Source organism: Lipotes vexillifer, unplaced genomic scaffold, assembly GCF_000442215.2.
Source record: "Lipotes vexillifer unplaced genomic scaffold, Lipotes_vexillifer_v1.1 scaffold477, whole genome shotgun sequence".
NCBI classification, from domain to species: Eukaryota; Metazoa; Chordata; class Mammalia; order Artiodactyla; family Lipotidae; genus Lipotes; species Lipotes vexillifer.
In genome coordinates, this window is record NW_006770652.1 from 4973126 (window position 1) to 4998932 (window position 25807).

At 35.9% G+C, this 25807-nt stretch overlaps 1 protein-coding gene across 2 annotated transcripts in view; it reads left to right on the forward strand.

Annotated features, from left to right (window-relative positions):
- The window catches only part of CCDC91 (coiled-coil domain containing 91), a 296434-nt gene extending 271558 nt beyond the window's left edge, over nt 1-24876 (forward strand). The window contains exon 12 of one of the 2 annotated variants that reach the window (XM_007446299.1): nt 23771-24876. In XM_007446299.1, the coding sequence (XP_007446361.1) occupies nt 23771-23881 (111 nt within the window). In that variant the 3' untranslated portion in view covers nt 23882-24876. The remainder of the gene's footprint in view (nt 1-23770) is intronic. The other variant, XM_007446300.1, reaches the window with a different exon arrangement.
- The last annotated feature ends 931 nt before the right edge of the window (nt 24877-25807 follow it).

Sequence of the window (25807 nt, forward strand, 5' to 3'; positions counted from 1 at the left end):
AGCAGGAAAGCTCCTAGTTCTTTAAGAATTAAATGGTAATGGGCATATAAACGAGCCTGACACATGGCATGTTATAAGTGCTTAATAAGTCTTTACTGTCATTATTTGGAGGAAATTGCGTATTTTCTTTCAGACATAGTACTAATTATACTAATATACATGAAAGTAAGAAAAGCATATAAATTAACCCTTGATTATATCACCCTCTCAATTAAGTATTAAGAAAACATTTGTACTTAGGAAGTACATAACAGAGTGATTCACAATAATGTAAAACTAGCTGTTTCATCAGTGTAGAAACATTCTTTTTTGATTTGGTTGTGCTGATTATCAATAATAAGCCATTAATATCTTTTAAATATCAAGAGAAATTAACTACAATCTAAGAATATCACTCAATGAATTTTTACAAAGAAAGCACACCTGTGTAACCAGCACTTAAGTCAAGCAGAAAATTGCCAACATCTCAGACACCCCCCAACCCCGGCCTCCTTCCAATCACTACTACTCCACCAAAGGGAACCTTCTTCCACAGGAACGTACATTGTAAAGACTAATGGAGGGGATGTTAGCACATTCTTTTAATAAGTCCACAGACTCCTTTAGGCCTTTGAGAACAATCTGGCATTTTAAGAAGAGAATGGTTTTCTGACACTGAAGTATTTCATGCTAAACATGTCAAAGTGCTTTTTACATCATCAGTAATACGCTTTGACATGTTTAATATGAAAGCCTTCAGGGGCAGACAGTTATTTTCCCTTCTTAAAATAGAGAATGAGGCAGGGTTTAACTACATGAAAAAGTTCATGATTAAAAAAACAACAGCAGTAATCAATCTGTCGTGGCTTCACTAGCATGCCCATTAGTCAGTCATGCAAACTTCACTAGACATGGAGATGTGGAAAGTGAACTGGAATGAACCTCTGTTCTGCTCTTATCCCATGCATTCAGGTAATTTTCTTTTTTTGTATTTTTCACTAATGTCTGGATGGAATTCATATCTCTCCTTCCTTCTTCTCTGTTTCAAAGGTCATGCTAATCTACACTGACAATTATTTATGTGCTCTGAATAATGTATGAATATCCAAGAAAATCCTTTGAAAGATATCCAGTTTCCTATTTCTTAGAGTTATTTCCCCATCCTAATTTTTCTGTGTTTTACTTCATGTTATATGTTTTTAAATTACTTAAAACAAACAAACATAAACAGGAGGTCATTACAATTCTTGTTCCCAAATGTTTAGTTTGGCATCTGATGCAAGGCCTCAATTGCAGGCTGGAACGCCAGAAGCTCGAGCTGAAGACAAGAATGTGGTGCGCAGGCGTGATTTGAATTCAGGAAGAGTGTTTATATTTTCCCAAGGGCCTCATTAACAAGAGTCAAGCCCTAACTGGTTACTACCAACACATTTTAACAGATTAACTTTTCTGATTTGTGAAGTAGAGTATCATCTTATATGCGTACATCTTTAAAAAACCTTCTCTTCCAACTGCCCTTTAAGCTACTACAGAAAGTTTAACAGTCAGTCCTTATCACATTGGAAAATGTGTTTTTGTTAAATTTCCCGTGGCACATATTCACCCAATAGAGTTTTATTTTTTGATATTTTCAAAATTAGAAACAACCTAAATGTCCATCCATAGGGGACTGGTTAAATGAATTATGTTAAAATGGAATACTGTGTGTTTACTAAAAAGAATTATATTTATCTACATTTGTTGATATGGTTGTAAAACCTCCTGAATCATATGATCCTATATATTTAAATATATTTTGCTATATACCTCTGTGTGTGTGTTGTAAAGCAAAATATATTTTAATAAACAAAAGAAAAATGTGATCAATGATCTCTAGGAGGTGGGCTGGGAGAGATTTTGCTTCCTGCTATATAATCCTTTGTTTAAATATATGATATATGATTATATCTTAGTTTTAAAAAGAGAAAGACAGTTTAAATAGACCATTGTGTTGTTTTGTGTCTATTTTTTATATGTCCTATTTCAACCCTTTTTCTTTACATTTAAAAAGTATATTCAGAATCCTCTCTAGAGCTTTGGCTAGAAGAGCATACAGGTTTGACTTGAGTGTCCTAGACAGAGAAGACCAGAGTTTTGGTTTCTCATTTAAGCCATGCCGTACTTAGAGGGAGAGGCTGACCAATGAAGTCAGTGCCAAAACTGACAGTGGTACTGGGGTCGGGGAGAGTTCTCTAGCTCAGTTTCCTACTCATTCATCTGGGTGTGTTTTGTGGCTTTAATAGGATTAGAGAAACATTTGCATTGAGGCTTCAGGAGGATTTTCATGCTGCTCAACTGACAGAGCAGTATAAACCCAGAGGATTAAGAATGGGGTTTCTGTGAAGTGAGTAGGGTAAGAAGAGTACATGCATCTGGTTCCCTCCTTGTTTTCTACTTGCTGAGGAAGCACTCCAAGATGTTGGGGACAGAAACGTATGTGTAGGCAAGGGCATAGTTTTCAAGGAGACATGGTATGATGTGTTTTTTAAGGAAGTTGTTACAACTGTTTAAGAAGAAAGGCAAGTCCAATTGCAAGTGGTTTGTTGAAAATAAGACGAATAGAGAAAATGACTTGTCTCTCAAATATGTTATCCCATCATTGTTTGCTTAATCTTCCATATTTATTATTTCTCGACCTTGATTTTTCCTACATTTTGAGTCCCATAAATATTGAAGTTATTCTTCCTGACTACAATTCAGAGACCGATATTACCTCTTGTAATTTAGGTGAATACTGACTTGCTCCAGCAGTCATCTGAACTGGAGGTAGAATTAACACCCTCAAGAAACTGAGAATGCTAAAAAATAGCATCCAATTAGGATCTGTGGTGGGTTGTATTCTCCTAAGAAGGCCACAGCAGTGTTTCCAGGCCAACATTCTCTTGCCACTCCCCGTCGGTCAGCAGAGTCTGTTTCTCCTCCCCTGAGTCTGGGGCCGATCTTTTTGAATGCCTCAACAGATAGAATGTGATGGATATGACGCTGCATGATTTCGAGGCTGGACCATAATAGGCAATAAGGCTTCCACCTATCTCTTTTTCTCTCTTGGAACACTCACTTGTGAAATCTGACCACCAGGCAATGACAAAATTGAAAGTAGCCTGTGTGGGGGGACAAGCATCAACCATCAGATATGAGAGTGAATGAGTCCTCAGATGATTCTAGCTCCTAGCCTTCAAGTCTTCCAACTGAGGTCCCAAACATCAGGGAGCAAAGATAGTCTGTCACGGCTGCACCATATTCCAGTTCCTAACCCACCGAGTATGTGATCATAATAAATGGTTGTTTTACACCACAGAGTTTGGGGGTAATTTGTTTTGCAGCCATAGTGACTGGTACAGGGCCACTTCTCCTCCACTCAGAGATGGATAAGGAAGCATCTGCAGACAAGGGCAAAGTTCTTTTTGAGAGAAAATTTGTATCTCTACAGTGTGGCCTAGATTCAAATAGTACTTTTTAAAAGATACAAGTAGCTAATATTTTATTTGAGATGCACAGAGAATAGTGATGAGAGAATTGGTTATTAAAATCTACTGAAGCAAGCAGAGCTTTTGCATCCAGAGACCACTGAAAGGAGTCTCCTTAGATCCAACTAAGCACTCCTTGAGGTTCCAGGACGTTTTAGGACTTAGAATGTTATACGCTAATGGATCATTCCAAAATACTGTCTTCAGAGAGATTTCAATATGTCATTAGTTAGTTCTTCTGGTTTTAGAAGCACAAAATTAGCAATGTCGTAAAAAATTTAGTCTGGAACATTCACTGTATTAATAGATCTAACAAAGTTTAGAAAATGAGTGATTCCCAATAACAGTTCCCGGTTTTCAGTGATAGAAATTAAGAAACTTGACAATTTGTTCATTTTATTGTTTTGTTACGAATTTCAAAATGTATATAATTTTCAAATAATTTTATAAATTATCGTTACTAATTCTTTTATTCCCCCATTCATCCTGATTATGTACCATAAAAATAAAGGCACTCAGTTATCAATTATTTACAATGCAAACCTCTATTTCATGTGATATTGTATTTTATTAATAGATTATGTAAATTTAAAGAATACCATCACTAGTGTACTGAGTATTTTATAAAATAATTTGCAGGTTTTTAAAATCATTTAAAATAATTTATACATCTTTTTGAAGGTAAATATACCATTTGACTCTTGAAAATTTTGAAAATGTATTACAGTATTTTTTTCTAAAGTACAGTTACTAAAATAAATTAGTAAGTATCTCTTCTCTTTTTGTTCTTTATTCAATAAATTCAGCAAACATTTAGTCAGCCCCTACAATGTACCAGGTACTGTTTTAGACCTTGGAGATACAGAAGTAAATACATCAGAATCCCCATTTTCCTTAGGGTTTTCTAGGGAGCTTACTTTTAATGGGGTATGGGACTGACAGTAAACAAATATATGATATTTGGGGATGATAAATGTCATGAGAAAGGATCAATAGTTAGTGATGCACATGAAGAGTAGGGGTGCTATTTTAAAGTGAGTGAGAGCAGTCCTCAGTGATGAACTGAGCTGGCATTTAAGAAGAGATGTGAATGTACAGAGTGATCAAGTCATGAAGCTATCTAGAAGAAGGACATTCCAGATAGAGAGAACACCATATGCAATGGGCAGATGTAGAAAGAGTGCTTGGTTGTATTTGAGAAAGGACAAGGAAGACAGGATGGCTGAAGCAAAGTGAGCAATGGGAAGACTGTTAGGAAAAAGTTTGCCCAAAAGGAAAGTGAAAAAAATGATTTACATGGAGGGGTGACTATATCAAATGCTATCATGGGCTTATAATTGAGCAGTCCTTAATTAATGTCATCTCTGATGATCTCACAGTGAAGGGACTTCAGAAATTATAATTTAATCTCTGAAAAGGCTCAGTGGATTTATGATCATAGCAAGTCTTTTTAATTTTTAAATATATACATTTCAGAGAAGTAAATGGTGTGATCACTATTGAGTTTTAAGCATAAGATACATTACTAGGGGGCTTCCCTGGTGGCGCAGTGGTTGAGAGTCCGCCTGCCGATGCAGGGCACACGGGTTCGTGCCCCGGTCTGGGAAGATCCCACGTGCTGCGGAGCGGCTGGGCCCGTGAGCCATGGCCACTGAGCCTGCGCGTCCGGAGCCTGCGCCTACACAACGGGAGAGGCCACCAACAGTGAGAGGCCCGCGTACCACCTTAAAAAAAAAAAAAAAAAAAAAAAAAAAAGATACATTACTAGGATAAAAATGGTAGGGAATGCTGGATGAATATAAAAGTTTAAAGAAAGAGAGGAACAAATAGGCTTCTTTCTCTTGTTAATAGGCAGTTAACTTTCCTCCATGTCTTTTCATGATTTGATAGCTCATTTCTTTTTTGTGCTGAATAATATTCCATTGCCTGAATGTACTACAGTTTATCCATTCACCTATTGGAGGACATCTTAGTTGCTTTCAAGTTTTGGCAATTATGAAGAAAGCTGCTATAAACATCCATGTTCAGGTTTTTGTGTGGACATAAATTTTCAACTCCTTTGGGTAAATACCAAGGAGCACAATTGCTGGACCATATGAGAAGAGTATGTTTAGTTTTGTAAGAAACCACCAAATTGCCTTCCAAAGTGGCTGCACCATTTTGCATTCCCACCAGCAATGAATAAGAGTTGCTCCATATCCCCACCACCGTTTGGTGACGTCAGTTTTCCAGATTTTGGTCATTCTAATAAGTGTGTAGTGGTATCTCATTTCAGTATGCGTTTCTCTGAGGACACATGATGTGGGACATCTTTTCATATGTTTGTTTGCCATCTAGTTATCTGCTTTGGTGAGGTATTTGCTAAGGTCTTTGACCCATTTTTTTAATCAGGTTATTTTCTTATTGTTGATTTTTTTAATTTTTATTTATTTATTTTTGGCTGTGTTGGGTCTTCGTTTCTGTGCAAGGGCTTTCTCTAGTTGTGGCGAGCAGGGGCCACTGTTCATCGCGGTGCGCGGGCCTCTCACTGTTGCGGCCTCTCGTTGCGGAGCACAAGCTCCAGATGCGCAGGCTCAGTAGTTGTGACTCACAGGCCTAGTTGCTCCACGGCATGTGGGATCTTCCCAGACCAGGGAAGATCCGTGTCCTCTGCATTGGCAGGCAGATTCTCAACCACTGTGCCACCAGGGAAGCCCCCTTATTGTTGATTTTTAAGAATTCATTGTATATTTGAATTATAGGATTTTGTCAGATATGTCTTTTGAAATATTTTCTCCCAGTCTGTGACTTGTCTTCTCATCCTCTTGATACTATCTTTCACAGGACAGAAATCATTAATTTTAATGAATTATGGCTTATCAATTATTGCATGGATTGTGTCTTCATTATTGTTTATAAAAAGTCATCACCATACCCAAGGTCATTTAGGTTTTCTCCTATGTTGTCACCTAGAAGTTTCATAGTTTTGCAATATACTTTTAGGTCTGTGATCCATTTTGAGTTAAGTTTTGTGAAGGGAATAAGATCTGTATCTAGATTCTTTTTTTTTTTTTTTTTTTTTTTTGCCCTTTGATATCCAGTTGTTCCAGCAGCATTTGTTGAAAAGAGAATCTTTTTTCAATTGTATTGTCTTTGCTCATTTGTCAGAGATCAGTTGATATATTTATGGGGGTCTATTTCTGGACTCTCTATTCTGTTCATTGATCTGTTTGTCTATTCTTTCATCAGTACCACACTGTCTTGATTTCTGTAGCTTTATAGTAAGTCTTGAAGTCTGGTAGCATCAGTCCTCCAATGTTCTTCTCCTTCAATATTGAGTTGGCTCTCTTGGGTCTTTTGCGTCTCCATATAAACTTTAGAATCAGTTTACTGACATTCACAAAATAACTTGCTGGGATTTTGATTGGGATTGCGTTGAATCTACAGAGTGAGTTAGAAAGAACTGACATCTTGACAATATTGAGCTTATCCATGAACATGCAGTATCTATCCTATTTAGTTCTTTGATTTTTGTCCATCAGTTTTATAGTCATCCTCACATTGATCTTGTACATATTTGTTAACATCTATACCTAAGTGTTTCATTGTGTGTTTAATTTAAAATTCCACTTGTTCATTATTATATAATAATATAATTATTAAATTATATTATAATTATAAAATATAGTTATTATATAATTATATATATTATATAGGAAAGAAATTGACTTTTGTATATTAACCTTGTATCCTGCAAACTTGCAATAATTGCTCACTAGTTCCAAGATTTTTTGTCAATTCTGTAAGATTTTCTACAGAGTCAATCATGCCATCTTTATCATAAAACAAAGACAGTTTCATATCTTCCTTTCAAACCTGTATACCTTTTATTTCCTTTTCTTGTCTTACTGCATTAGCAAGGACTTCTAGTATGATAATGAAAGGAGTGGCTAAGAGGGCACATCCTTGCCTTGTACCTGATCTTAGTGGGAAAGCTTTGAGTTTACCACCTAAAGTATGATGTTAGCTCAAGGGTTTTTGTAGATAGTCTCTGTTAAGTTGAGAAAGTTCCCACCCTTTCTAGTCTACTGAGAGTTTTTATCATAAGAGTGTGTTGGATTTTGTCACACAATTTTCTGCATCTATTGATATGATCATGTGATTTTTCTTATTTAGCTTGTTGATGTGATGATTACATAATTAATTTTTTTATAGTGTTTATTTATTTTTACTTGTTGACAGTTTGCTTTATTTATTTATTCATGGCTGTGTTGGGTCTTTGTTTCTGTGCGAGGGCTTTCTCTAGTTGTGGTAAGCGGGGGCCACTCTTCATCGCGGTGCACGGGCCTCTCACTATTGTGGCCTCTCCTGTTGCAGAGCACAGGCTCCAGACGCGCAGGCTCAGTAATTGTGGCTCACAGGCCCAGTTGCTCCGCGGCATGTGGGATCTTCCCAGACCAGGGCTCGAACCCATGTCCCCTGCATTGGCAGGCAGATTCTCAACGACTGCGCCACCAGGGAAGCCCCCATAATTAATTTTTGAATGTTGAACTAGCCTTGCATACTTGGGATAAAGCCCATTTGGCCATTGTATATAATTCTTTTGACACTTTTTTGGGTTTGATTTGCTAATATTTTGTCGAGGATTTTTTCATCTACGTTCATGAGAGATGTCTTTAGTTTTCTCTTCATGTCTTTGGTTCTGGTATTAGGGTAATGCTTGCCTCATAGAATAAGTTAGGAAGTATTCCCTCGGCTTCTTTCCTCTGATTCCATATAGCTTTTGACTGCTAAAGTTTCAAAGAAAAATAGACAGAACCAACCTCTGTTCAGAGAATATGACTAGATTTTTAGTTTATCATACTTAACATTTAACAGATTTTTAATATATATGGTTATATTCAGAGTCACTATATTGGCATTTCCTAAAGACTTTAAACTCCATCGTGTCTTTTGTTTAGAGAAATGTGGGCATACCTCAGCAAAACTATCATTTTTCATCCAAACATAGTGATACCTATGTAGTAAATGAGGTGGTAAGTCATTTGGATAGGTCATACCCATGGAATTTCTATATGATAATAGTCTGCATTTGTTTTACCACACACCATTTAGATTACTTGATCCTTCTGTTCCCTTGCATAATGTCATTTGTTTACATTAAAACACAAGAAGAAAGAGTTTCAGTGTATTGGCTGGATTTGTTCACATTAAAACACAAGAAGAAAACGTTTCAATGCATTGGCTGTATTGCCTTAATTAAGTGGATCCTCAGACTGTACACTGTAGTGGAGAAAGAGCAGATGTCTTGGGACTGTGTTGCTACTTTATATGGTATTTCAGGAGTATCTCAAATGCAGTGTGCACTTATGGATAACTTGTTTTTTATAAAATTATCCCCCCACCTTCATTAATCTTACTTCCCAGTTCCAGTGCATTTGTAATGCTTGGTGAAGACGGGTTACACTTAAGTTACTTTGCCAGATATTTTTCTGAACCTTTCTCACCTGTAAATATAAATATATAAATATAAATATAGGTGATGAGAATTTTTATTAATTGAGATGGTTATTTCTTTAGGAATTCTAGTTTACAATCATTTGCTTATTTTGTATGTATAAAAAAGCAAATACAGAAGATCATTGTTACTTAGTTGACAAGAAAAGTAAATGATTGAAATAGAAACAGAAGTCATATAATACCTTTTATACCAGCCTTACAAATGCCTCTGGGCTATATACCATCAGTTTATGAAATTTCTACCCAAAATGCCACCAATTCTGCTTTGCAAATTCCCTACAGATTTTTAAAGGAAGGAAGAGAAGATTCTTGGTCTTTTCTTGCTTTCATTTGTATACCATTACTGGATTGTCCCATTTTATGGGACAGCCTTTTAACTTTAACATTGTAGCATAGCATAGGTATACTTTTCATCTTAGTGAGAGAAGTATAGTATATGATTAGGAGTGTGTGGTTTTGAATCAGATTTCCTGGATTAAAACTGAGCTTTGCTATTTATTAGATTCATAAACTTGGGCAAGTACTTTAACCTTTCTTGGCCACATTTTGTTCCTCTGTAAAATGGAGATTAAAATAGTCCCTACTTCACATAGGATTATTATGAGAACGAAATGAGTTACCCCATGTAGAGTGCTTACATTACTTGGCACATAAAAAGTTCACTTTTGGTGTTAGCTGTTAGTGCTGTTATTTTATTGAGTTCCCTAACTGTATAGTTGAGATCAGAATGTCTTTGGTTCTGCTCACTCTGTCTTGAAGTATTTGTTAAATACGTTTTTGTTCCAGAAGTGGTTTGTGACAACTTAAAATATATGTATTATTAAATTTCATGGTGAATGGAAAATGAACACCAAATAATGAGTGTGAAGCTGATAGAGAGTCAATATAAATATATATTTATATTTATGCCACAATGTCCTGTCTACTTACCAAAGTTAAAATTGCTTGGAATTTCCTGGGGACAAAACTATCATATTTTATCCATAATATTCATAATTTTTAAATTGATTAGGTACTTTGTTTCTTTCCAGATATTATAAGTTAACTTGTTTGCCTAGGCAAAATTTCACTGCTATAGTTTTAAATCCATCCCCTTTATATGTTTTTTTTTAACATTTTTAGGTGTTTTTCACTCTTCTAGTTTGTGGATGAAATACTCTAGCAGAGAACAGGGGAAAAAATAAAAGAGGCACTTGCCAATGCAACTTGCATATGTTCAGGTGATGGGCATAACCTGATATGTTATGTTCAGGTGATGGGCATAGCCTGATCATTATGATTATTTTATTTTTATTTTTTACCATTCATATACTCTTAAGCCATTACAGGATATTTTATTCTATTAGTTGTTTTTCAGTGCCCAAATTAAAATTTCCAATTCAGTGGAAATTTCAGTCTCACTGACAACATTTTGAGCCTCAAGTAAATTTTTGTTTCTATTATACTAGTAGACACATACAGTATAAACTTGGTACCTTTAGCACTGGGATTTATATTTGCCTCCTAGTAACAGAAACTAGAAATAACAATGGCATAAGCAAGTCCAGAGGTAAGCAGTTTAAAGCTACAGAAGCTTAACAAAATCATAAAAGATTCAGGATCCTTCTGACTTTGTACTTTTTAAATCTGTAGCACTGGCTTACATGATTAGCGCTATAGAATGGCAGCTGGAGCTCCAGTAAACACATTTGTGTTAGAGGAAAAAGGAAAGATGCAAGAACCAAAAATGGAAAAAAATTCGGGACAGGCGTCTGTCCCACTTTTAAGGAGCTGTTTTGGAGTTCCTCCCCAACAACTTGTACTCACGTCTCTTTAGCTGCCCCTGGCAGCAATAAGGGAGTGATACCTGGAGGATGTTCCCATTTTTCCTAGGACTAAACTGTAATTTTATTGGTAAGAAAGAAGAGTGGATATTGGAGAAAGAACTCTCAAGCTTTGCCATAATCCCTGACTTCTCATATCTTCTGTTTGGAAAGTGTCCAGTGTTAAATTTCTTCAGCATCTTCTCTTTGAGCAGGTGCTATTACCATTTTTAGGCAATAATATCCAAATTTAGCTTTCTTAATTTAAACCAAACCTCCTTTACTTGCTTACAAGGAGGAAGGTTAGGGTTTTCCTACATTTCTCAATCCAGCTGGGATTTTAGGAGGACTGACAGGTGCTTTCCCACTTGGTTCACTCAGTAGGATAAATCTGTTTTAAAATGTGCCAGACAGATGGTGTTGTGTTTTTTCCAGGCTTCAGTGATCAAGTACACACTGTAAAATCCTGAATGAGGAAGAAGAGCAGCCCTATTTAAAATGAGAGGAAAAAAGTCTATTCTCACTAACTTCCATTTGATTAAATGTTTCTTTGTTCCATTGGTTCTATTTTGAATACTGAGGATTTCCTAATGGGAGTCAGGTGTGCATCCCAGCTGCAGAGCAGCTCACACTTGGGCACATAGCCCCTTCTCTCAGTAGTGGAAACAAAGATAAGCACAGATTCTCAAAGCCTCAGAGGTACCCCAAGGTGAGGTCTGTCCTACACAGTGCATTTATGAACATTTTCCCTTTCTTTCGTTATGGACCTAGAAAGAAGTAATCAATTGTTTTTATATACAGCCACTGAGGTTTACAGATTCTTTAAGGCATATGTGATATATTTGATGTGCCAGTTTTTCTTTAAATGCTTCTGTTGCATTTTCAGGGAACCATTTGTATGTTAATACAACAGAAACCTTCCTGAACCTACCTTTTAGGAAGAGAAGATAATTACATGTTTTAAAGACGATATCTAGAGGGATTTTGGCATCTTGACAAGTTTCTGCACAAGTGTACACAATGCAATAAACCCCTACATATTTATAGCAAAACAGATACTGTGCCAAAGCCCCCAGCCATACCTGAAGTTCTTATCTGAGAAGGCACTGTACTATTGTGGTTTAGAGAATAGCTTAGTGTGATACACACCTGGATTTGAATCCTGGCCCTGCCACTTGGGCAAGTCATAACATCTCTAAGCCTTAGTGGCCTCATTCAGAGTTTCAGGAGAATAAAGATGAGATAATACACAGTAGAGGTTTTCCAGTGGTGCCCTGCACTTATGTAATTTCCTTACCTTGAGCCTGGGCTGGGCGAAGCAAAGTTGGCTTTTGGGAAGATTATGGCCTCTATCTTGGGCGCTGTCTTGCTCTCTTGGCGTGCTCTCATTCTCTCTCGGTTGCTTGCTTTGGGAGAGTCAGCTATCGTGTTATTAGGCACCCTTGTGGAGAAGCTCACATGAGCTCTGTTGGAAGTGGATGTTTTGAGGCCTGTCAGCAGCCGCTCGGTGAGCTTGGAAGCAGCTTCTTCCCCTGCTGGACTTTGAGCTGACTGCACCCCAGCCACAGCTTGATCGTAACCCCTCAGTAGAGACCATGTGTGAGAGGCACTCAGGCTGCACCCAGTTTCCTGACCCACAAAAATGGGGAGACCATAAATATTTGTTGTTTTTTGTTTTAAACCACTAGGTTTGGGGTGATTTGTTACACAGTAATTGGTAACTAATACAACACAATAAGGAGATTCACCTGTGCATAGCAGGTAATAATAGTAACACTGTTCTCAAAACAAGAAAAGATCAGACTCGATCCAGGACTGTTAATATTGCCCTGTAAATCAACTTCAATATATGTGTGCAGAGAGCTCAAAAATAAGCCTTGTGTACAGTTCTTTGCATGCTTTTGTACATTGAAACATAAAAAGCAAAATATATCAGTTATCTGAGAATTTTAAGATAGCACAGGAAGACAAGAACCCAAGAGGTCATGTAATTCTTTCTCCTACTTCAAAATAAGGTGAAATTTAAATTGCTGAAAATCAAAACAAAAGAGTCCTACAGAGAGTAATTGGCAGATATTGTTCCTTGGATTGACACAAAAGAATTGCTAAAATCTTTAAAACTTGATGAAAATACAAGAGTTTGTGTTTGTTATACTTGAACAATTTGTTACTTAACAATATTTGTTTGGGATTTTTATGTTATTTAATTTACAAAAGGCCATCCTACAGATTGCAATATTTGCACTAACCAAGGTCTTAAAAAAATGTAGAACAAGGCTATTCATGGTTTGGGAGCATGTAACAAATTTTATTGAAAACTTTATGTGGAATGTCATATTAAAATCAGTTAGTCTGTCTTGCCAGAATCAATCCGTTTTTTATTTGAGATAAATTCTTGCCATTGAACTCTAGAAAGTAGGATATGGAACTTATTAATAGGTAAATACAACCTTATGGATCAGAGCCCTAAGATGGGATTACTGTACAATTACTATTCTACTATACAATTTTAGTTACCTTTTCTTTCGTTCTAAAATTTTCCTAAATCTGTGGTTTTTAAAAATGTTTTGGAAATTGTCTGAATTCGGAGTAAAGCAGTTGTTACCAGAATTATATTCTTTTCAAATTTATTAAACCTCACATATGGAAGTTTATACTAGAAAGTCTAGTGTCTACATTCACTCACTACCACAGTGCATCCTTTTCTGGCCAACTGCTGTTGCTTAACTTATAAGATCGAATAAGATTGTATTCCAAGGTGGTATGCCTGCACATTAAGTTCTGGAATACATATTGGTTTATGCTGCCCAGATGATTTAGTGAAGAGCAAAAATGAGTATTCCCATTTCCCAGTGGATTCTATGGTAGTTTGGGATAAAAAGGCAGAACTGCCCAAATATGTAGAACTTATTTTAGATGATTCAAAACCAGAGAATTGACTTACCCTAAGACATCTTAAAACAAAAACAAAACAAAGCAAAACTCACAGTTCTTTAGTTGTGGCCAATGGGGTTTAAGACTCTTTATACCCGTTTTCCATTTACTCTGAAAGAGCATCTGTAATTCATCTTGTGCTTGGTGGAAAGTTACACAACTAATTTATGTGTTGATATTTTTTAACTAAATAGTCAGATAGACTTGAAATATATTTCGAAGTTGAAAAAGTTTCTCAAAGAGAGTAGGAGATGTGAACTCCGGAGTGAGAGTCTTCATGGGACGTGATGGCCTGTGAATGTTTTGGTAAAGAGGTCAGGTCTACATTTTCAGAAGTTCAGGTCCAGGCAACTGGCACTGCCTTAGTTCAAATCACTCTCTTGATCGTATTGAATCTTTTAGAGTTAGAGTCATTCTAAACATATATTTATATCACTCTTATCCTCAAGTTGGTTCAAAGTCTTTTCCAACATGATTTACAATAATGACATAGTTATATTCCCAGAGAGGGGATGTTCTATCTCAACTTCAGCTTTATATACAATATGTCCCTCTTGCAGTCAGATTTACTTCTCTGCAAATATAAAGAAAAGAGTATTTATTACTTATCTGAAAATATAAAGACTATTTTAAAAGAGAAACTCTTTATGGTTGGTATACCCGTAATAAGACAGATACTATAGAACTTCCATTAATGCTACAGTAATATTACAGATAAGTCTAAATTTTCTTAGGCTGAAATGCAGAATTTGAGGATACAGGATAAAGGTAAAGATGGTGGTATTTAAAGCAAAAATGTTTAGATGTCACAATAAAAAGAATCACCACTCAAGAATAACAATCGGGGCTTCCCTGGTGGCGCAGTGGTTGGGAGTCTGCCTGCAGATGCAGGGGACGCGGGTTCGTGCCCCGGTCCGGGAAGATCCCACATGCCACGGAGCAGCTGGGCCCGTGAGCCATGGTCGCTGAGCCTGCACGTCCAGAGCCTATGCTCCGCAACGGGAGAGGCCACAACAGTGACGGCCCGCGTACCACAAAAAGAAAAAAAAAAAAAAAAAAGAATAACAATCGTCTTCAAGTCTGTGAGTCCTTATTGTTTGTTCATAAAACGAACCAGCCCATTATGAGTATGTATGCATATTAAGTTTTAAAATTGATTCATAATCTACTTCCTTCATGGCTACATTGAGAGAAAGGATAGTTATATCATCTCACCCAGAATGGTTGTCAGCACCTTTCTGGTCATAGTGCTGGTACTCTAGGGATGAATCCTATCTGTCCATTGTCAAATGTCCATTGTCAAATTATGAGGGCACAGAATCTACTTGATACATAGTAGGGTTTATTAAGCAAAGATAAACTCAGGCTAATACTTTTAAATGTATTTTGAAGAAGTATATTTTTTAAGTGTAGGAGGACATATTAGGTTTGTGAAATTGGTCTGTTAACAACTCAGTGTATCAGTTTTCCACAAGTGTAAAATGTAGATGTTAGACTAAGCAGTCTCAAAATCTCTTACCAGTAAAATTCCATGATTATTTATTAAGGGGAAGCTGAACCAGTATAATATTCTCCCTATATATACAGTTTGTTTTTAGTTTAGGGGAGTTCTCAAGAAAAATTGATTTGTGGTGTATTTTCCAAAGAATGCTTTACACACACACACACAATTCCAAGGTTTAAAAGCTTGAGAAACATTACCTATGCTATAGCCATTTTGGCAATTCACAATGCTTATTATTAGCACAAAAGCTATATAAAAGTATAAAAGAAACCTTTTTTATACTGCATTTCCAAAATTCCCTCCAGTTCATCATAACTCAATAAATGGCACCATCATTCTAAGTATCACCTTTTACTTCTCTTTTCCTTTTCATCCATACTTCTAATCCATCAGCAACTCAAGTTGGTCCTATCTAAAAATATATTTTAAACCTGACCTGCTGTTTAAGCCTCTACTGCCAACAGTCTGATTAACTTTATATTTTCCCCAGACCGAAAGTCTCCTAACTGGGTTTTCTTCTGCTGCTCTTGCCCCCCAACAATCTCTTGTCCCCAGTACAAGTGTGATTGTCGTCGTCGTTGTTGTTGTGGCCGTGCTGCACAGCTTGCAGGATCTCAGTGCCCCAACCAGGGACTGAACCCAGGCCATGGCGGTGAGAGCGCCGAGTCCTAGCCACGAGGCCACCAGAGAACTCCCAACACGTGTGATATTTTTCAGACATAGAGTATGGTCACACTCTTGCTCAAAACTCTCCAGAGTCTTCCCATGACCTATAGCGCCCTTCCTGCTCTGGCCACTGTCTACTTCTCTGATCTTCTCTCCTACCAGTCCCCCCCTCACCTTGCTCATTTTGCTCCTGTCTTCTTTATTTATTGCCAGTCCTTATTCAAGCCAAGTCTGAGCCCACATTTTGGACTTTCCTCCTGTGATTTCATCTGCCTTGTAACTTTCTTTCCTGGTGCTTTTGCGTGGTTGGTTTTCTCTAGTCATCCCACCCAAAAGATGTCCCCTCTGTCCCTGTCAAATCCTTTACCCTACTTCGTTATTTTTTATAATACTGATCTCTACCTGAAGAATATTAATTTGTCTCCTCAAACTAAAATATAAACTAAAGTAAACTGTAAAGTATATAAGAGCAGAGAATTGTTTTCTTCACCACTATATTTCTCTAGTGCCTGAAACAGTGCCTGGCACATAGTAGGTACTGAATAAATATTGAATAAATGAGTGAATGAAAGAATATATGAATGCTCCTAAACTCCACTAAATTCAGACCTCCTTTCTCAGTGTCACTAAGCTGTCTTTGTTCCTGCTAATCTGCTTTCCTAGAATTTCTTCCACATCTTGCTCCTCTTTAAGGAGACACTCTTGGTACTCTGTTCCAGTCCTCTTCAAATCTTGCTCGACCTCTGTGACGTTTTCTCTGCTACATTCTCCCACAATGATCTCTCCCCCATTCTGACCTTCCACTGGACTCAGTCTTTACTGTATATATCATCACATAATTGTTCTTTAATGATTGTGTATGTCTCTTCAAAAAGATTATACACTTTTTAAGGACAAGGCCACTATATGTATACTTTTTTTTAATATAAATTTATTTATTTATTTTTGGCTGTGTTTGGTCTTCGTTGCTGTGTGCAGGTTTTCTCTAGTTGTGGCGAGCGGGGCCTACTCGTTCTTGCTGTGCGCGGGCTTCTCATTGTGGTGGCTTCTCTTGTTGTGGAGCACAGGCTCTAGGCGTGCGGGCTACAGTAGTTGTGGCTCACGGGCTCTAGAGCGCAGGCTCAGTAGTTGTGGCTCACGGGCTTAGCTGCTCCACGCCATGTGGGATCTTCCCAGACCAGGGCTTGAACCTGTGTCCCCTGCATTGGCAGGCGGATTCTTAACCACCGCACCACCAGGGAAGTCCTATATATATACTTTTTGGGGGCTCAGAGCAATAGTGCACAAATAGTGGCAGTCTTAACTTTGTTACTGGTCAGCTGATTGACCAATCAATCAATGGATTGGTTCAATCTCAAGCATGTAAATGAAACAGCTTGAGGATATGTGTGTATGTGTGGGGGATGCATATAAAGTCAGAAAAATAAAAGCATTCATACCCGAGCAGCACTGTTAAAAGGGCAGCGTTGCAATAAAAACTGAAGAACTATTTCACTTCTTATCAGAAGGTGTAAATAGTCCTTCTTACCCAATGTGATGACATCTATTGGGAAATCCGCCTGAGTAATTACAGTTCCGGATCATCATACTTGACCTTTCTTCAATGCCCACGAAAGAGCTTGTTAGTGAATGTGAAAATGGAATCCATTAAACATATTACTAAACATAAAACATATGTTTATGAGTAATTTTCTATCAGTGGATTTGCTGGATATCTCTTTTTAAGCATAAGTTTAAAATGTGTAGGAGGGCAGGTTGGAAAAGTAACAGTGATAAAGGTAGGCCTAATATTTTCACATCTTCTGGTATATCTTGTTGGTGAAAGCCCAGAAGATATTGAAGTCACAATTAGTACTGTGTATTTAATATTTAATATATATATTAATTATATATATACATATATTTTATATACATATATATATATTCAAAAACAATGTATCAGATTTTCTGGGATGTAAACAGTGTTCTTAACAGTCCCATTAAAATAAGCCATTTTTTTTTTTGTAGCTGAATTTGAATTTTGCTCTCTTGACCAGTATGAGTTCACCATGCATCATATTGTGTTTTGGTGATAGGAAATAAAAGCTAAGGTCTAGAGATGTTTTGTTTTTCTTTTGCTATGGCATGAAGTACTAATGGAAAGGTAAATCTAATACAGGAAATTATTGGAAAGTCATGTCTTCTTTTTACCCCCTAAGCTTAATATTAACTTTTAATAAGTAGTATGTATGCTTCTAAATGGTTTTCAGCAGTATGCTAGCAAACTGAAGAGATGACAAAGAGGGAAAAAAAGATTTATAAAGCCCAGGTGTGTGTTTCAGAAGCCTCAGAATTTCCAGGGTTTTTTTTCAGGTCTCTGAAAGAGCTGAACAGCACCTGAAGCAACAGTAAATAGAAGGGAAAACAAAGCAGTTAGAGCTACACTGTTATGAAGAGCTTGTAAATCCTACAGCCAGTGTTTGCTGCAGCTACCCTGGACATAACATTGTCAGCGTGAAGTCACAGAGCACAAATCTTTGATTCACTTTGAGATGAAAGCCACAAAAACAGAACTAAGTCCCACTCTTCAATGGTGCAAGAAGAATATTTTGCCAAAATTCTTCTTGTCTCAATAAAGGATAATAAGGTCATGCCTAATAAAACTGAAACTGTTGAAATTCAGGAATTTGCCAAGGACATCAGTTTGATGTATTTGTTTCAGAGAGAGGAATTGTCCCTGAACTATAAGAGAAAGATCTCAAGTGTCCCCCTCATAGATGTGATCTTACATACCATGCCCAGAAAGCACCCACCAAATTGGAATCTTAGATCTGAAATGGCCCAATTTATCTTCTTCCTCACAGAGTATCAGTCACCTTCTTGCCCTTTAAAGTGTTGAACTCCTGTTTATTTAGTGGATTCTTGCCTTCAGACAGTTCTGGGGAGGCATGGGGAAAGATGTGAAGTTTAGCTACCTAAACCCAAAGTCAGTACATCCATCATCTTATGGTTTCTAGTTCCAGGATGGCCTTTAACACAAACAAGAGAAGGGAAGTGCTTGGTATGTTTAAATCGAAATCTCTCAAACTTTTTTGTCCTTGTACATGTCCTTGCTTTTTAAGAAATTACAGGATATTCATTCTGATGCATAACCCAGAGGATTGTTACTTAACAGCAATCACAGGTTGATTGCTAGTTTGTGCAATTATGAGTTTGTGCTATACGCTATCAAAAGGAGAAGTTTCTCCTCTATCTAACATTCAGAAATTCTAAGATATTAAATCAATTTTGTTTTTAATTGAATTCCTGATTGTTTGGGGTGGGGCTTCTAAAAGACTTTGAATTATTATATCTAATGTATGTATGTATATATATATATATGTGTGTGTATATATATATATATATATATATATATATCCATGTTATGAACCATAATAGTAAAACAAACTCCCATGAAGCCACCTCCAAAATGAATCAACATATTTCATCCTGATTCCATCTTCCAAATACAACTATCCTGTTGTGTTTTTTTTAATTAATTAATTTATTTATTTATTATTTATTTTTGGCTGCATTGGGTCTTTGTTTCTTCGCCCCTTTGGAGGGAGGGGGGCGGGGGGGCGCTACTTTACATTGCGGTCGCGCGGGCTTCTCATGGCTTCTCATGGTTGCCATGGCTTCTATTGTTGCGGAGCAAGGACTCTAGGCGCGCGAGCTTCAGTAGTTGTGGCTCCCGGGCTGTAGAGCACAGGCTCAGTAGTTGTGGCGCACGGGCCTACTTGCTCTGCGGCATGTGGGATCCCCCTGGATCAGGGCTTGAACCCATGTCCCCTGCACTGGCATGCGGATTCTTAACCACTGCACCACCAAGGAAGCCCTATCCTCAGTTTTGATTGCATAATATCCTTGGCCTTAAAAAGAAAAGTTATATTGCCTATTGATGTAACTCAAAATAATATACTTTAAAATTTTGCTTGGTTTTTGCATTTTATGAGAAAAAGGGTATTGAACTATCTGTAGTCTGATTGTTTCCTTTTTAAATTCAATTTTATTACAAGTGTTTATTAATTTATATTTTTCTGAAATATTTGATGGTATGGTTGGTAATATGGTAGGTAATATGTGATATATTAACATTTATTATACAGTTGTAGTAATTAAGACAGCATTATATTTGCATAGGGATAGGTGAACTGTCTATGGAGTTAGACTAGGGAGCCTGAAGACAGATTCATGCATATGTGGAAATCTGATTTATGACAGAAGTAGCATTGCAGATGACATATTTTTTGGCTCAAGCAGTTTCTATAAGATATGCTAGCCTAGGTATACAGAGGTCTGGGTTGATAGGTGTTCATTACAGCATTGATTATAATAGCAAAAGATAAGGAACAATTCAAATGTCTATCAATAGAATAATTTTTAAATAATAAAATAATCCATTATATAAAATTATAAATATACAATGGAAAACTATGCAACTGTTTAAAAAGAAAACAGGGAAAACTGGTCCTCCCATACACTACAGATGGGACTGATAAATTGGTACTCTCACTCTGGAAAGCAATTTGGTAATAACTATCAAAGTTTAAAATATGCAAGTCCTTACAGACAACCCAATTAAAAAATGGGCAGAAGAACTGAATAAACATTTTTCCAAAGAGGAAATGCAGATGGCCAACAGGCACATGAAAAGATGCTCGACATCATTAATCATCAGGGAAATGCAAATCGAAACCACAATGAGATATCACCTTACATCTGTCAGAATGGCTGTCATCAGAAAGAACAGAACTTACAAATATTGGCGAGAATGTGGAGAAAAGTGAACACTCCTACACTGTTGGTGGGAATGCAAATCGGTGCAGCCGCTGTGGAAAACAATATGGAGATTTCTCAAAAAACTAAAAATAGAACTACCATATGACCCAGCAATTCCACAGGTGGGTATATAACCAAAAAAACAAAAACACTAATTCAGAAAGATACATGTACCCCAATGTTCATTGCAGCACTATTTACAATTGCCAAGGTATGGAAGCAACCTAAGTGTCCAAAGATGTATGTGTGTGTGTGTGTATATAAATATATATATATATATATATATATATATATACACACACAATGGAATATTGCTCGGCCATAAAAATGAATTAAATTTTGCCATTTGCAACAACATGGATGGACTTGGAGGGCATTATGCTAAATGAAATAAATCAGACAATGAAAGACAAATATTGTATGATATCACTTATATGTGGAATCTAAAAAATAAACTAGTGAATAAAACAAAAAAAGAAGCAGACTCACAGATATAGAAAACAAACTAGTGGTTACCAGTGGAGAGAGAGAAAGGGGGGAGGGACAATGTAGGGGTAGAACTAAAAAAAAAGGGTTATTATGGGATTACATGAAATCATCTGTGTGAAACTTTGAAATTATAAAGCACTATAGAATTTAAAGAATCTTTCATTCAATAAAAAATGAAATAAGTAATTAAAAGAAGCACTGGACATGAATGGATGAAGAGGGGTGACTGGCTAGGTGTCTAATCAAAAGGCTGGCTTTCCCCATCTAGAATGTTGCGGATTACTCCGTGGATTCAGGAACACTGAAAACAACAACTGCACAGGCAGTAAAAATGAATTACAAATACTTTGGCATCTAAGAGAGAAGTATGTGTCTAATCAGTCCATTGACTGTAATATTTTTATGTCAGTTACCTAGAAGTGTCAGAAATTTTACTTTTTCTCTTAGTGAGATATTTTTTCATTAATTTCATTTATTCTTCACATATTTACTGACGGCCTTGTGTATTGAACCTCTGCTTTTTGTCTTGTCCTCTCCTAGTCTATTCTTCATACAGCGCCCATGTGAACATACTAACATACGTTCAACCGCAATTATATCATATTATATTATTTTTGCATCTAAAAAAATAAATTAAATAAAGTAAAATATGCAAATCTTATGATGTAGAAATTCCATGTGTTAGAATCTGTCCAAGAGAAACCCTTGGACAACTTCTGAAGGGAGTGCACTCAGGTTGTAAATTTCCTTGTTGCTTCATAAACAAGACAAAATTGGAATAAACTTACGTGTCTATCAATGGGAAAGTGGCTAAATAAATCATGGAATGCAGTCAAGCAGTTTCTTGAAAATGAAATAGGAAAACTTTCCAGTAATGACAGTGGAAGAAAATGATTATGTGAACCCTGCCATAGTTAACAATTACAAGATCTTGACCAAATATTTTTTAAAAACCTATCTTTAAATGCTTGAAAACACCCAAAGTAGACAGAAACCACTAGGAATGGACTGGACCAAGGTGTTGGTATACCCTTCTGTACTATTTGAATTTGGACCAAGTGCAAAATAATTTTATAAAACCACAAATAATTAGATTTTAATCTGTTTTATGTGTATTAAAATGAAACGTTAAAAAATTCAACTTTAGTCTCCTACATAGCTTTTAAATTAGGTTAAGCATGTTTTTACTTTTAGAATTAAAAGTGCATCTATCATTTCCTAGTAGATTGCCTTGCTGTCTTCGGGTTAAGTATTTATTGATTCAGTCAATCTCAGCAAATATTTATTGAATGTCGAACATGTGGCCAGACCCTCTTCTAGATGCTGGGGTACGATAGTCAGCAAGACAGACAACTCTCTGCTTACCTGGGGTTTATCTTGTAATGAACTGTCTTATTTGATAGAGACTTGTAAGCAGAAGGTATATATTCACCTAAAGGTATCATCTGAGAGAGGAAGAAAAAAAAAAAAAAACCCATGAGAAAAAAGGATAAGCAGGAATCTTACTTCTTTATGTACATTAAAATCCCAAAATATTAGAATTGAAGGGAGTATTAGTAGTTTTCAATCTTTTTACATGAGGATTTTGCTAAATATAATATATTCTTTTTTGATTAATTCTTAGGATACTTCAAAATTTTAATCTTTCATTTTTTCAGTCATTTTGAATTCAATGGATTATGGATGTGTAATTTAATAGAGAATTCTTGTTTGGATTTGTCTTTTTTCTTTTATGTTGGGGGGAGCATGTAGGAGGAATAGTCAACTTTTACATAAATATGACAGGTGTGTATCATGAAATGGAATTTATTTGGCTTTCTTTTGAGTTCCTCCGTTCTTCTATAACCTGTAGGTAATGTGTTGTCGTTGGTTATTTTTACACAATGAGCAATTTTTTAGGGCAGAAGAGTTAGAAACCCTTTTTTGATGTATCCAATAATCCTTACCATCCAGAAAGTTCTGTTATATGACTTTTATTACTAAACCTCTAATGGTTTTGTTCACTGTATTTGTTATTGATACACTAAAACAATCCTAATAAAAAATCTATAACTCAACAGGAAAACCAAGTCAAATTTGTTTCAACAATATCACATGTTTCTTAAAATAAACCTTTCCCAAGAATTTTCTCTAATTTCAGGAAATTGTTTATATCCTCACCTGTCCTTTGTCCCAGTTAAACTCTATGCATGAAGTAATTATGCTGTTTTTCTATACCATGTTTTTCTTCTGTTTTTTGCATGTTATATTTTTTATGATATTTGTGGATGTCTAGTCTGTATATTCATTAAGAACTGGTATTTTTATATACTATTTTATATTATCTGAAATCACTCTGATCAGATTTATGGTATTTCTCCAATAACTGAATACCAGCATCAATTATAAAATTGTAATGATTATCATCTCAGCTTAGATGATAGGCCAGAAATAGTGACTGCACTGTCTCTGAGTTTAAAGCACTATTTGATATTCTAAATCATCATCTGAAAAGGTTTCTCTAGTGGGCTTCTGTAGCATAATATTCTTTAGCCCTCAACTAAGTATATTCTTTTTTCTCTTTCTCTCTCTCTCTTTAAAAAAATCAACAGCTTGATCAAGTCATCCGCCAAAGAAGCCTGTCCAGTTTGGAATTGTTCCTCTCTTGTGCTCAGAAACAGTTAAGTGCTTTAATAGCTACGGAACCAGTTGACATTGAATAAAGAGAACGTGACAAGCTAACCCACACTGGCAATGGATAAATCATTAGACCTCTAAAATACATGCTGTGTATTATAAAGATGCTTTTGTTTTCTTTCCAAACCTTGGAAAATTGATTTCTACTTCAAGGATAAACCAAAACAGTATTTAGAAGACCTACAAGAGATCTAATTTATTTTCTTTTGTTTTCTCCTTTACATTTACTATTATTTTATTAGGAGTAGTAGTCGCAGCAACAAAAAGTATGATGTGACCCCAAAACCATTGAAAATTACCAGATTACCAAAAGTTAACTATGTAAACTTTATAGCCTCTGGTGCCCTGTTACATTGTATTTGGCAAAAATAGTAAATATTTTTTACTTATTGTTTCACTATGACTTGATAAGACTCTAGGATGTCATCATACATTTATTTGATTTTGAGGATAGAAACAGCATGGTTTTCAACATCACCTATTTATCTATGTAACTTAGATGTAAAACACTGATATGACAGAGAATCATTCTGATGTTACCAAACCTCTTTTCTGTAGTGGGATCTATGTATTTTCATTGGTAACAATTAACAACACTAAAGATTATTAAATTGATTCAACTTTGATCTGATGTACCATTTAAAGGAATATATGTGTGTAATGTGCTTATTTCTTATTTTCTTCAAAGTCACTATGAATCAATAAAATCGTTTTTCTTTTGAATCATACCATGAACTTAATCTCTAGAAAGAAAATATAACTTAGCCATTTATAGGGATTCGGGTTCAAATATAAGAGATGTGAAATACTTTCCCAGCACTTCAGAAGGTACTTAATTCATGAGCAGTGTGCTTCAATGTGAAATCATAAGTTGTTTGTTTTTTTTTCAAACATCAAAACTAAAATATCATTACAAATGTATGCAAACATTCTGTCTTGTTTTCTGAAATGCTCCTACTTTCATAGGCTTTGTACTTTTCTGGGAATTTCTCAGTGTAATAAAAAAGAGCTTCAAATCTTATTTGGTTATTATTATTTTTTAATACTTTTTAAAAAATTAATGATTAAAAAAATGCTTTTTCTTACTCAAACTTCTACACCCATGGATGATGATGTTTTTAATTTATACCTTCCCCTAAATATTATAATAATATTTATCAAGAATCTTTAAATGTTAATGACTACTTAGGTTTCTCTTACAAATTTAAATAAGAAATTAAAGCAAGCAGGCCACTGACTTGAAATGCAGCATAGTTAAAAAGGGGGGAAAGGGCTTTTAATTCAGGAACAAGCCAATAACATAATGTTATGGTCACATTTAAAATCAGTTGACTCTTTGTCATCAAATTTTAATTGATAGGATATTTTACAAGTTACTCAGATATGATTTAGATGAAAATGAAGCATAACAGGTCACTGAAGCTAAGATCCAGAAGATTGTAGAAATATCAAGAGTATATAATAATCTACACCTCTTTCTGCCCCTACCAGCACAGAATGGTTTTTTCTTCTTCCATTTGGGGTTACATTAGTCTATGCTATTGACATAGAGTAATTGTGGTCTGAAGTAATTTGGAACAGATTGACACTGATCAGTCTGTGAATATTTGAGGAACACCCACCATGCACAATAATAAATTCTTATATTGCTAAAATACTTTTTTCCCATGGAGTTATCCTTAAGGATAACTGAGAATAATCATCTGAACATAAAACTATTTGATACATTAATCCTTCCAAACTGAATTAGCTAATAATCTGTTTCGGTGATGTTCAAGTTATAGATTTCCACATTTAGAACTGTATTCTGTTTTTGTCCTGGTTATCACAAGGACATAAACCATCTCAGGTAGCATTCACTAAGAGAATTAGATGATTAAGCATTGTGCTGTGCCCAAAGATAAGAGATTTTCCCTGAAATGTGAGCCCAAAGTGTCAAAGTAGTCAAATGT